Below are 14,207 nucleotides of genomic sequence, written 5' to 3' on the forward strand. Positions count from 1 at the left end.
TATATATATATATATATATATATATATATATATATATATATATATATATATATTATGTTACAAAAGATTCTCTATATTTTTCTTTGCTGTAGAGAAAATGTCTGTTTAAGGTAGTTTTTACGAAACAAGTTAGAGTTAGTTTTTAATGTATTTTTTTGGCCACAAGGGAAGAATTAAAACCGAAAAATATTTTATGGATACTGAGATAGATTCCGGGCCATTTGAAATGGATTAGAAGTGATATATTAGGTTAAAAATATAAGAAACCACACAACAGTCGGAAGAGTTTAGGAAATAACCCTATCGCTATATTCAGAATAGAAACGGTGAGAGTTTGTGAGAGAGTATAAGTCCACATCTTCTCTCCTGCAAGTCCGTGAGTGAAGCAAGTGAACATGGAAGGCTTAAAGACCAAGCATTGGAAGGAAAAACATTTGGGGATGGCTAGAAGTCTAAAGAGGATACAAAGTGAAGTAATGGAATTATATTGTGTTTCTTAAAAGTCCGTGAGTTAACCTTCAATATCTATGTGTGTATGATGGTTTAATGATGTTTAGATTCTTGTTCATTGTATTTTTGGGTGAATGCCGTAGACGGTGTAGCTTTTCATGTATGTTTCATTTTATTGTCTATCAACTATCTGAGTCCAAATGCACATGAAATAACAGATTCCAAGGTTTTTTTGTTCATCCCGAAAAAAAATGAAACCAACTACCAAAATACAACACAAAAGTAAGATTGAAAACAAAATTATGATTGTTTAAATATTAACAAACATTTTAGTAAAATAAAATATTTCTTAGACGATTGTAAAAAAAACAATTATCGCATTTGTTAACTGAAAAGCCGTCCAACTGCAAAAGCTAGCAAAATTTCGACAGATTGATTGATTAGATTTTGATTTGAAAAGTTCAAAAGAGTTTCTTGAATAAAATATCAACGTTTCAAACCCCACTTCAGTATAACTCGCAATTCCATTCACATGTGTTATGGATGTATGATTCACTTTTAAGAAGTGAGAACATGGGAACAACACTCAAAACTTCAGAAATGGAAGAATATAAGAAACACTGAAAGGTATGCAAATCTAGATAAACAAAGCAGAAATAAAACAATCCATCCACAATGATATTGACAAAAGAAGCACCACAATGACTTGAAGATCCAACAGCAAAAGCTGTATAGGAGATAATAAAATATGTATCTTATGTCTCACCTAGATCTCTATGTTAAACTAATTCTACTTATAATTCCTTAAGGATGAAACCCTTCAGAATGCAGAGCCTCCAGTCTGATGAAGCATGGCATCGATTTCATCACCATCCTCCATTTCCAACTGTAATAATAAAAGTACATGTCAAAACCAAAAACTGCAGAGATAAGATAAGAACATGAACAAAAAGGAAGAAAACACAAACCTCATCAGGAGTCTGCTCAGCACGAAGGCGGCGACCATCAAAGAGAAAAGCAATGGAGTTGAAATCAACCGACTGTCGGTCACAATAAGCATTCATAAGCTTTTTCAATTGAGTGCTCCTCTTGATCCTGAAGAACACTTCGTTCCCATCCTACAACATCCGGTTAACAAATTAGCTTCACTTTAAGATGTCTATGTGATGATATATGTTTAAACATGTTACAAGAGACCAACAAGGAATTCACCCTGTAACATTCAATTTTCCAAGAATAATCACTAACAGCATCCACTGTATGTTTATTGGATACAAATAATTTTCAAAACCAATTCAACAAAAAATAAAAAACATGAATATTAGAAAGTGAATTGTATACTGTTAAACTGGGCATCGTTTTACTTGTTAGGCCATGGATGTATATCTTCATAAATAAGAGAAGAGAAACCTCAATTTAGCATTGTAACACTTGGATTTGCGTATCCTCTGTGATAAATATCAAACCACCAGACTGAGAATCTGACTCGATTTGTTGACAAACGATATACAACCAGTAAACCCAGATAAACAGTTTCCCCCAAATTTCTTTGCATGATTAAAACAGAAACCCATTTTTTTCGATAAAATATGTATTCAGATGCGAAACATACTATCGGAAAATTCATATACCAAAGCCCCAAAATAGAAGAAAAACAAAAATTAAAAGCATATAAACGATAACATAAACCAATGAGGAGAACAACATCAAAATTCACAGGGCAGAAATCCTTCGGGAATATTAACAAAGTCAAACCCTGACATAATTTACTCCACGAGATAACGTCATCATCAGTTTATCATGATCATCAAAAATCAATTTTCCAGTGCGCGAATTTCATCAGAAACATGTAACCGATAGCAAACACTAAAGAAAATAAATCATCACAACAAAAACATGATCAACAAAAAAAAAACAAAAACATAAAGTAAACCCAAATCCAAACTCTTAAAAGAAAATCGTCAAGTTTTAATTTTTAACCAACACAGGAAATCCCAAACAAAAACAAAAACATAATCAAAGTCATCCCCAACAATGAAACCCCAATTCAGTAAAAAAGAGAAAAATTAGGACATACTTTGATACGCAATCGTGATACAGTAAACACAGCCAGACGATCTCTAACTCATCAGGGTAAAAAATCGAAGATCTAGGACATGCAATTAACATGATCCAAAAGAAAACAAAAACCCTAGAAACAGAGAAAACGAAAAAATCGTACAAACCTGCCCTTTGACTTTAAGATTGATGTGTGCCCCTTGCTCGCTGGGCTTCTTGTCTTCCTCGTTATTGTTGTTGTTGGTAACACCAGACATCTTGAACTCTCTTGATAAACTCTTCTTCTTCCTTTGGTTACCGCCGACAAAAGCTGCGTCTCTGACGTTCAGATTGCAAAAACGTTTCTTATACAATTTCCTTTGGACCGTTCAAATTCCTTCTTAACATGTGACCTTACTGGGCCTATCCGATTGATGGGCCTTTGGACCCATAAGCCCAATGCTTATCTGGATTGGATAACGCTGTTAGGCAGCAGTTACATGTTTGATTTAAATGAATCTTATCCTGTCAATAAAAGTTCACACGCTCTGGTTTTGAATTTGATTTGAACGGGCGGTTAAAAATGTGAACTTGAATTAATACTCTCGAACTCAGGAAAAATAAATATGCTTTAATTAATAGTATAAAAACATGTGCATCAAGTCTACCTTATCTTATACAATAAAAAAAATAACAAATAATATTATTATTAAATTCATAAAAAATATTATTTCTTAAAATTTTATTACAAAATATTTTTACAATTTTAATATAGGTATTATACTAATAAAAATAGATTAATTAAATTTAAAAAATATTCATACAACACAAGAAAAATAATTAGTAAAGCAATTTATGCTAATAAAATAAATAATCACAAATAATTGATAAATAGTATAACATCTCAATATATATAAAAGATAAGCATTACTACATTACACTAAAAGTATAATAGGATATTTTAAAAACAGATAAAATTTAAATCAAAAATTTTATCTCTATGTTCTTTCTCTATCTCTTCCTAGTACTGGCTCGTGAGAGACATTCTTCTTTGTTCACATTAATCAGGTGATCATTTTAAAAAAGAATTACACGTAAACATAAAAAAAAAAAAAAAAAAAAAAAAAAAAAAAAAAACATAAGGGTAAGCAAACTTTTACCAAAGAAATAAACATACATTTTTAATTAAGAATGCAATAATTAAACACAAGCAAATCCTAAACATACATAATTAATTCTAGACTTGACCATTCGAATATGAGTATTGAAGTCAGACTATGGCATGTTTTGCACTCATAATGGTGGAACAACTTACCCACCCTAAGTTACCACACAAGGCTAGTTCATCTACCACTTATAGTCAAAGAATCAAACCATAGACTAAGACCTTCTACTACTCCTTACCACATAACCCTTTTTCTACTTGAGATGGAATGCTTATTAAAGTGTTGAGATAACTTCCGAGACCGAGTCACCATAAAATTTATTCATGAGATCCATGGAACTACGCCAAACACATAACTATTGAACACTACCATGGAGTCTCACCACGAGGTCCATGGAATTATGTCAAGCATCTATATCATACCAATAACCAGAATTCAGTATCACTCTCATATCATACTTGAATAACCATCATACACACCACCATTAACATATACAATATCCACATCGATATGATCAATTTGTATAAAATATTTTAAACCAAATTAACTTTTGAGAGCACAGAAAACTTAAAGGAAAACCCAAAATAGAGGCTTAATATTAGTCCAACATCCGATGAGGAAGTCATTCGCCGAGCAAATTAATAGAAATAAAAGTCTTGAGCTACAATAGAGAAGTGGCGCTCAACGCCATTTCTTATCGCCCAACACCTACCAAAGAGAAAGCACAACGCTTGGCAGCCTTGAGTTTCTCATTAAGGCAAAGAACACAGATAGCTCATTGTCTTTGTAGTGCTCAATGCCCTAGAGTTTAGTGGCTCTCTAACTTCGTGACACTCAGCGCCACTCTGTGCCCTTCAACACCATACCAGAAAGCCAACAACTCTTATTATTGATCTATGTGTAATGAACCATTTCCAAATGACAAAATTGGTATCCTAATACTTGAAATTATTTGGGATACATGTTTAAACCTTGGTTTGGACATCAATTTGCTCAAATGGTCAATTACTCAATCCATTAGATTAATCTCACACTCATCACAACCCAATAACCAATTTAGTATGCTTATCCATTTTATTTCAATTTGATAAGAAGTTAGTTAAGTCTTAAATGACCTAAACTACGATTTTCATCTCCTAACTAACTCAAAAACCAACTTCCTCAGAATTTCACTTGAACAAAACTCTTTTTTCACCCAAAATCATAACCTTTTTACTCATGCATATACCCAACAGCTAAACCATTGAATCTTTTCCTTAATCTCATCAATTCAGATCAGCAAACACCTTTAATTTGACAAGCAACACCCTCTTAATTGTCTTATACTAAACCAAAAATTATAAACACAATAATTCAAGTACATATACCATATCACAACAACATTTTGGCATAATTCAATTTAATTAAATAATAATTCTTAATCATCATAAATCATCCAAGACAATAACATTCAACCAACAATTCATAACAGAAATTCATCATATCAAACCACCAAATTTCATAACACTTCACATATCTATCACAAATTATAAATATCATTTAAATTAAAACTATTAGCTTGTCTTACCTGACAGTAGACTAAACCACTCTAAAAAGTCTAAAACAGTTCCACAAATGCAAGAAGCTTTATATGCTCGTACGAACAACGGAAACATAGTCAGGGTACAACTTTAGAACCATTGATCAACAAATACTCAAACTAATGACTCAAAAAACACGTGCAAGCTAAGCAAGACTCGCATGCAACAGATATAAGAAAAGACCAGATAAAATGGGTTGAAACTCAACTTTAAATGAGAAAATTGATCGACCCAAGTTGAAGAGTTAGTCGTAAGGATCACTTTTACATATTTGGTTCTTCAATTACACGAACAGAAGATGAAAACTCCTAAAGAAAAATTAGGAAATTCTAGAAAAATAATTTCTAGAAATATTATATATTTTAAAATAATAAAATTCGTTCTTAACAAAATAATTTATATTAAAACTTTTTAATATTAAAATAGTTGAATATGCTAATTTTAAACCACTATACTTATTTTAAAATGCAAATTTCGAAGTCTTGGTATTTATAGTAAGTGGTTCAAAAGAATAATCTCCCACATTACTAATTAATAATTGTTGATAATATATATTAATGTTTGCACTCTTTAATATAATATTAATTATATATTAATTAATGTGTATTTAAGTGTTGAAATATTATATATTTTTTTATTTTATTAAACATTTATGTAGGAAATTATATTTACTCCAACAAACATTTTAAAAAACTTTCTTGAAAAAGACTACGTGTTGTTATTTGTCTAAAGTTACTATATATTAACCTAATATATAACATAATATATGATTAAATTTTGATAGTTTTGATTATTAATTATATATCTCTTAATATCATATATCAATAAAATATATGGTGTATTTAACTAGTTTATATTTATTTTTATTAAATTAAGGTTTAATCATTCACATAGTCTTTATTTTGGGTGATTTTTTTCAATAGGTTCCTTATTTTTTTTTTTTTGAATCTTTATTTTTTAAAAATTAGAGCAATTAGGTTTTTGCCGGGAGTTACATGCTAACACCATTAAAGAGGTGCCATGTCTTAATGTTTAGTGAGATGTATTACAAGTCTTAATGTTTAACTCTATAAACTTTTTATGAATTGTTGAGGAAGTAGGGAGACTACTTTTGTGTAGATCATCTTTACAAAAATATTTATTATTGAAATGTTAATTTTTATACTTTGCTTATTCATATTATTTAAGTTAAAATATTTCATTTATTGTCTAATTTTGTAGAAAAAAATGAGTTTCTTTATTTTTGTTTGTCTCAATTTAGTTTTTGTTTTGAAAACATTAATGCAATTAAGTTATTTTCGTTAGTACTAATAAATAAAAATGTTTCATGTGTTATTCCGTAATTTTTTCTAGTAAAAAATATTAATTTGTATAAAAGATTTTGTAAAGATTTATATACAAATTAAATTTTATTTGAATTTGGAAAGAAACAAAATTGTTTAATTTTTAAAAAAATTAAGACTAAATTGAGTCAAAACAAAAATTAAGAGATCAAATCAAGATAAAATAACAATATAAAGATCAAATTGAAATAAATACAATGACATCGCTTTACAGTAACATGTGGTACTATCAATGCCACGTTCGCTTGACACATGACAACAACAAAATTAATAATTTTAGTACTTCTTTAACCATATTAGTACGAAACAAACAACATAAACTTGACTGTTTCAATTTTTCAAAAATAAAAACTCAATTAAGAAAAAAAAACCTATTTAAAAAAAATCATCAAAAATAGAAAACCTTAAATTAATTGTGACATACACAATAAATTTTAGTATTGATATTCTAGGTTTTATATTTGATTTATTGAGAGTAAAAAATCTTTATAAATACGACTGAGATAATAACACATTATTCCATATTCAATCGTACACTTACTCTCTTATTTACCTCACTTTCAGAAAGTATTTTGTATCTGATCTTTTCCTATATTTCCATCTTTAGGAACATTCATAATGAATCATCAAATCACTTAAATCTTGTTATTTGTCAGAAAATAGACAGTCCAAATTTTGGTAACAACAAAAATATATAAAAAAAAGTTTATTTTGTGGTATAAAGCTTGAATCAAGTTGAAAAAACACACACATGCACAAATTTATAAACTGTATTTGTCTCATGAAATATGTGGGTAAAATAAATTAGTTTACAGCTGTAAGTATATATTCAGAGCTGTTAGTAGTTTTCTGCATAGTAACAATTTACCCAAATTATTAAATAATTAGTATAAATAAAAAAACTATATCAATGTTCATTTTTTTATTATCATAAAACATTTATTAAATTATAAAATGGTTTTTGATTATTAAAAAAATTATTGGTAAATTGTAAAATAACTTTTATAAAAAGGTAATTATAAAAATAAATAATTTTTATAATTTTATTAAAAGTGTTTTTTTATTGGATAAATGATTTTACTATAAATTATTTGAATTCAAAAAATAGTTATTAAAAAGAATACAAGTGAAAAATAATTTTTTGTTTTAAGAAATCTTTTAAATTTTAATAAGTAGTTTGTGAAAAATGAAAAAAAAAATGTGTAAAAAAAACTTCTTTATTAAAAGGTATGGATACATAACTAATAAAAGAAAAAAAAAAAGATTTTGGATTTAATTGAACTTGATGATTCAAAGATGCGGTAAACCCCCCGATTTGCACTAGGTAAAAAAATCTTGGGTTAAATATGTTTTTAGTCCCTATACTTTGACGCGATTTTGGTTTTAGTCCTTCTTTTAAGTTAAGGTACAATTTAGTCCTTCAACTTTAGAAAACTCTGGTTTTAATTTTTACCAAATTTTTTTAACTTTCTTGAAACAACAAATAAACCTTAAGGAGGAACTAAAAGCAAAATCGCTTTAAAGTATAGGAACTAAAAACATATTTAACTCAAAAATCTTTATTAAAAATGTTTTAACCAAAAATGTAAATTATGATGGCATTAGAGCAAAACATAATTTAGAGAACGTATTACAAAATACGCATATTAAAAAATAGGTTTAATATGTAATGGTTTTTATATTTATGCTCTTGATTTTAGTTTTTTTATTTGACTTTTATTTAATGAACTCGAAATATTTATTAATTAAATTCAATATAATCTTTTTCGTAAAGTTGGTATTGGAAGGTGACAACGTATCAATCTAATAAAACTAATAAATAATTTAATTAATATTTTAGTTCATTTATTTGTGTCCATGATTTATTTTTATTCTTATATTTTTTTAGATTCAATTAAGCTTCAATATTGTTCAATGACAAAATATAGGTTTGTTCTATTACAAACATAGAATTCAAAAAAGAAAACAAATTGTCTTTTTTCAAGAATATATATTGGTGCTAGAACACAAATAATACAAAGTGAAGCAAAGCAACCACTAAAAATCAAAGTTTAGTTCAATTTCATCAACTTTTTTTCTTTAGTTATTAATTTGAGACAATGTTTTGTACTCATACTCTCTATATGTATTTTTCCAAATAATATACAAGTTAAATGATGTGCAGTATTTTATGATTATACTATCCAATTATTAAACTTGTTTTCATTATAAATTAGTTTGATAATATGAAAATCAATAAAAGCATTATTTATTGCCCACAACATTATTTGACTATGATTTGCATCAATATAAGACTAGTGCGCGTATGTATTTTTTTATGTTAAGAAAATAATGAAATTATGTTTACAAAAATAAATATAAATAATTTTTACAATTTATTTGTAGATATTTTTTATTTATTTTATAAAAAAAATTATTTAACTTTAAAATGGTTAAATTTAGAAAAATCGGTTAAATAAAAAAAATCAAGTAAAATTATGAAAAAAAGATGTGGAGAAAAAAATGAACTATCATTATAATAGAATAGATAGTCTAGATAAACATAATATTAAAATATATATATATATATATATATATATAATAATTATTATTATTATTATATATTAGGTAAAAATAAAGAACAATAAATTATATGGACCAATTCATCAAAAAGACAAAAATAAAAATAGCAAAAAAATTAAAAACTCAAATCAAACCAAAAGCAACCGAAAACTTAAGATCCGTAGAAGAAGAATAAATAAAATAATGTAACTATGGAATTATTTACCAGGATTTTGTGTGATTTAGAAACCTATGCTATTATGCTATTATCCTTTAGTAATTTTTACAAATTTTAATATTTGTCTTAAACATGAACTAGATCAAGTATTCTTTTTATAAATAGTTGAGGATAGTAGTACTTTTCAAACATATTTTAAGTCTAAATTTTAAATAAAATGAGTAAAATTACAAAAGGATGATGAATGTGTTTAAATATTTAACATTTTATATTTAATTAAAATAAAATTATCTTCAATTATGTAACATTAAAAAAGAAAGGATAAAACATATAACATAATATAGAAGAAGGTCGATTCATAGTATAAAATATTTCAAAATAAGTAAAAAATAAAACATATGTATTCATAAAAATCACAAAGACGTCAAAAATAAAATTTATACTCTCTGTCAAATGGTTTAATGTATGTATTTTAAGGGTATTTTAATAATTTTTATTCTTAAAACTAAAAAAAAAAAACTTCAAAACTCCTGTTTACCTCTCTCATTTCTTTTAACCCTTTATCTTTCAACTCTCTCACTCCAACATGCTAGTTCCAACCGAAAAACACTCGTTGTTAAACAATTTGCTTTTATAAAGAGTTGAGTTATTGACATATTCGTCTTCAGGAAAATGTTCATTCAAGATCTTTTCAATTTCATCATCTTCATTCATTAACCTCGCTAATTTCTCATCTGCGGATGTTGAATCACCATCTCTAAAAAAAAATTTCCAAACCAATTACCAATTCCTCTAAATGTCATTATGCTTGTGAAAATTAGATAAGACAAAAATTATAAAATGAAAACTCATTATAAAATCATTTTTTTGTAAGAAATTATTTAACAACGAGTGTTTCTGATTTTTTTTCAGGCAAATTACCAATTCCTTCGGATGTCATTATGCTTGTAAAAATTAGATAAAATTAGATAAGACAAAAATTATGAAATGAAAACTCATTATAAAATCATTTTTTTGGTAAGAAATTGTTTAACAGCCAGCGTTTCTGATTTTTTCAGTTAGGGCTACAGTGATGACAGAAAAAATGTTGGAGAGAGATGAGAGAGAAAGGTTGAGAGAAATGAGCAAGGGTTTGGTTTTTTTTTTTTAGTTTTGAAAATGAAAATTATTAAAATACTTTTAACCTTAAAACTTAGAATCTATGATATATTAGGATATTTTTGTCTACTAAAACCCATACACATTGCTAAAATACAAGTTAGCAAACTCCATATATATATATATATATATATATATATATATATATAAAATAAATTATCATACAAATAATTAATAAAAGTGTAAGCTATAGAAAATAAAATGTTAACCTAAGATATTGATATAAAAGACCATACACGAATCTATATGTCAAGATATTCAACAAACGATATATTGATTCACTTTTAGAAAGATTTATATTAAATATGTTCCGAGACTAACATTTGATTGAATCTAATATGTGAATTTACAAACGAACCCAAATATGAAATTAAAGTAAGTTCATCACAACTCAAGTTCACACATCTATACTTGTCACAATATGTGAGAATTCCTCTATCTATTTCTCATTATCTGGTATCTTAGTTATGTAACGTAGACCATTAGTGAAACAAAAAAAAAAAAATCTCTGTTAAACATAAGTATCAATATTCAAACATTGATGGTTCACACATCATCCCAAAATATATGACCTAAAATTCATACAGTTCCATAAATCTTAATAAGCATTGTAAAACGATATAATCCTTTCAATTATAATTACAAATCAATCAAATATAAATAATTATGTTTATTTTGAATTTATAAAAAAATATATATTTAATAAATTAGACAGACTAGAAATATTTTTTTTAGCTTGGATAAAAATACCATCACTTTAACAAAAATTGGGCACAAGTTAGGTTTTGTTGTAGTAATATTTTTGCCTGAGAAAAAATCTTCACGTGAGCAAAAACAGATCAAGAACAAGGCTTGAGAGCTTCTTCTTTTTTTCGCTTGAGCGAGGAAACTTTTTTACTTGGAAAAATAAAGAGTAAGGTTTAAATCTTTACTTTTTTTAGTGAAAATCCTCCGCCTTAACGAAAATATCAGAAAAATCAAACGTAAATGAAAAATCAAACAAATTTCCAACAATAATCTCAACAATAATGTTACTTCTAAAAATTTAATTGATTAATTCAAATAATTATTTGTTCAAATATCATTCTTTATTAATTTCAAATCAATTTTGGTTCCTTAATTTAAGTATGCATATGTTGACATTCATACCAAATCCATAAGGAATATATAGAAATTTATTTTACTTATCTAAATTATATTCATAAACTTAATTCAAGGAAATGATATGCTTAAGATGCAATCGACATATCAACAAAAGTACCCAATTCAAAATTTGTTAAAAAAGCATTTATTAAATAAAACTCAAAAAAATTCAAGTTCAAACATTCAAACATTTTCTTAATCAATCACAACCCTTAAATAGAAACCAAAATTTAGTGGCCAAGTCACTTGCACATTCAAATAATATATCCTAATATTTTATCAACAATATAAATATTTTTCCTTACCTATAATGATGCGAGAAAAAAAATCCTAAATTCTCCCAATAATAGAAATCTAATATATGGTAAAAAGAAATTAGAGAGTCGCCTTTATTAACTAATTCTATCAAAATTGATGATAAAATCACAAGGAAAAAAAATGAAATAGTTTATATAACAATAAAAAATACTCTTGTTTAAGAATTTGATCAAATAGAATTGATTCCTAACTCCTCAACTAGTATGAAAGTTTAGAGAAAAGAAAGAGATAGAAAAGAAAAAGAATGATAAAGGGTGAAAGAAGTGAGAATGAGGGATAAAGGGGGAGTGTGTTTAAAGGATAATTACAATGTATATTGTTTTAAGTAGTGTGGATTTATGACATTAGAATGCCAATCCCAAAGCTTGGTAATAAGTATACAACTCATTAATTCAAACTACACTTCATATCATAGTATAAATAAATAAATCAATTATTTATGTTTAAATTAAAATTATACTTAAATAATTTAAACATAATTTTTATTTTTATATAAAGATTCAAACCTTTAAACATTGAACCAAACACATTATTGCAATAATTAATAAAAAAATCAAGTTGAAATCAAATGTGAAAGTTTAGAAATAAAGAAGAATAGGAAAAAAAAATGAATGATAAAAGGTGAGAGAAATGAGAGTGAAATATATGTGTCTGCGTGTCAAGTTGAAAATCAAATGTGAAAGTGTGGAGAGAAAGAAGAGCAGGAAAAAAAACATAATGATAAAGAGTGAGAGAAGTGAGAGTAAAATATGAGTATGTGTGCACACACGTATGATGTTGTTTTAAAAAATACTTTTTGAACACTAGATAAAAGTGATTGTATTAATATTTGGAATGATTATTGATGTTTTGACATTTGCTTATTATGACACAATAAGGTTATACTCTGTTGTTAATTCAGTCTAGACAAATATCACCGAAGTTTTTCTTCTTTTGTTGTCAATTTATGTGATTTTTCTTCTTTAATGGTTAATAAGGATGAGGATGTGTCTAATTGGACTTTGGTATATTGGTGTGCTTTCTCAAAAAGTTATGAAAATGTTTTACTCTTCCGATATGGAACATGTGGATTGAAGGAACTTGATTTGGTTGGATGTCACCAGCTAAAACTTTGGTTCTTTCGAAATTGTTGTATGGTTGTTTACTTATTGATTTTGATGTTAAAAAAATAGTGATTTTATGCTCTTTGTGTTCTTTGTGTGGTAATAATGTTGAATCTTTCTTTTATTTGGTCTTTCATTGTTCAATTGGTATGCAATTGTGGGAATCATTGAAGGAAATTTTCCAAGATTTGCAATTTTCTTCTTTAGATTTGGTTATTCGATTTATGAAGTCTCATTGTATTCATTTTCTTAGAGTGATTAAAGTAACTGTCATTACCACATTTATTTGGATTATTTGAAGGATGAGATGGTAGATTTCAGGATTCAATTGTGATTCCTTCTATTTTTTTTTTCAAATTAAGGAGCTAGTGTGTAGGATGGAAATAAATCTAAGAAGCATTTGAGTAATATTGTCTCTAAAATTTTGGTGTTGAATTTTTTCAATATTCAAATTACGGAAAGTATGGTGATTTCATTTATAGAAATAAGATGACCATTTTTAGAGGAATTCGGGATGAATATATGGATATTTTAAAGCTTTTATAAGAGTACAAACCTCTATTTATGTCGAATTTATGAGGATCATTTATGAATTGAAACATGCTTAGAAGGAGGCTTTTCAAAGGCTTTAGTTTTTTTTTTTTTTTATTAAGGAGTGATTCTTTAGAGTCTTAGAGAAAGATGAAGTCAGTATTTTTATTTTTGTAATAATTTCAAAGCTTCTCATATTTTTTTATGAAGGAAATCATTATGTCGATAAATTAAATAATTTAGTTTTAAATAATATAAGTTGTTTGATGTTTTACCTCTACTTAATTAGACTTTTTTTTTCTAACAGGTATTATTTGCCTGTGATTTCTATATTTTGTATTCATTTATTTTTTTTCTTTTTAATAAATTTTTATATAATAATAAATAATTGATGAGTTTTAGAATTTAAACATAATTAAAAGGTTAAATTTTATAATAAGATGTAACATGATCTTAATTGGAAAAAAAATTTATAGACAAATTATCTTTAAAGCTACAATATGTATTGTTTTAACTAGTGTGAAATTATGACAATAGAATGCTAATCCAAAATAATGCTTTCGATTTTAGTTTTGAGTGATAAATATACAACTCATTAAGTCAAACTACACTTCATATCACATTTAAGTATAAATAAATAATGGGTTAAATATGTTTTT

The 14,207-nt window shown here is 26.5% G+C and overlaps 1 protein-coding gene across 1 annotated transcript; it reads right to left on the reverse strand.

Annotated features, from left to right (window-relative positions):
- Nucleotides 1–1,061: 1,061 nt before the first annotated feature.
- On the reverse strand, nucleotides 1,062–2,858 carry LOC106778410 (small ubiquitin-related modifier 1). Its single transcript, XM_014666367.2, has 3 exons — nucleotides 2,676–2,858; nucleotides 1,419–1,568; nucleotides 1,062–1,336 (listed from the first exon to the last, which is right to left on the reverse strand). The coding sequence occupies exons 1-3, from the start codon at nucleotides 2,763–2,765 to the stop codon at nucleotides 1,271–1,273; spliced, it is 306 nt and encodes a 101-aa protein (XP_014521853.1). The 5' UTR covers nucleotides 2,766–2,858; the 3' UTR covers nucleotides 1,062–1,270.
- Nucleotides 2,859–14,207: the final 11,349 nt, after the last annotated feature.

The sequence above is a fragment of the Vigna radiata genome, unplaced genomic scaffold (assembly GCF_000741045.1).
Source record: "Vigna radiata var. radiata cultivar VC1973A unplaced genomic scaffold, Vradiata_ver6 scaffold_335, whole genome shotgun sequence".
In the NCBI taxonomy this organism is placed as follows: Eukaryota; Viridiplantae; Streptophyta; class Magnoliopsida; order Fabales; family Fabaceae; genus Vigna; species Vigna radiata.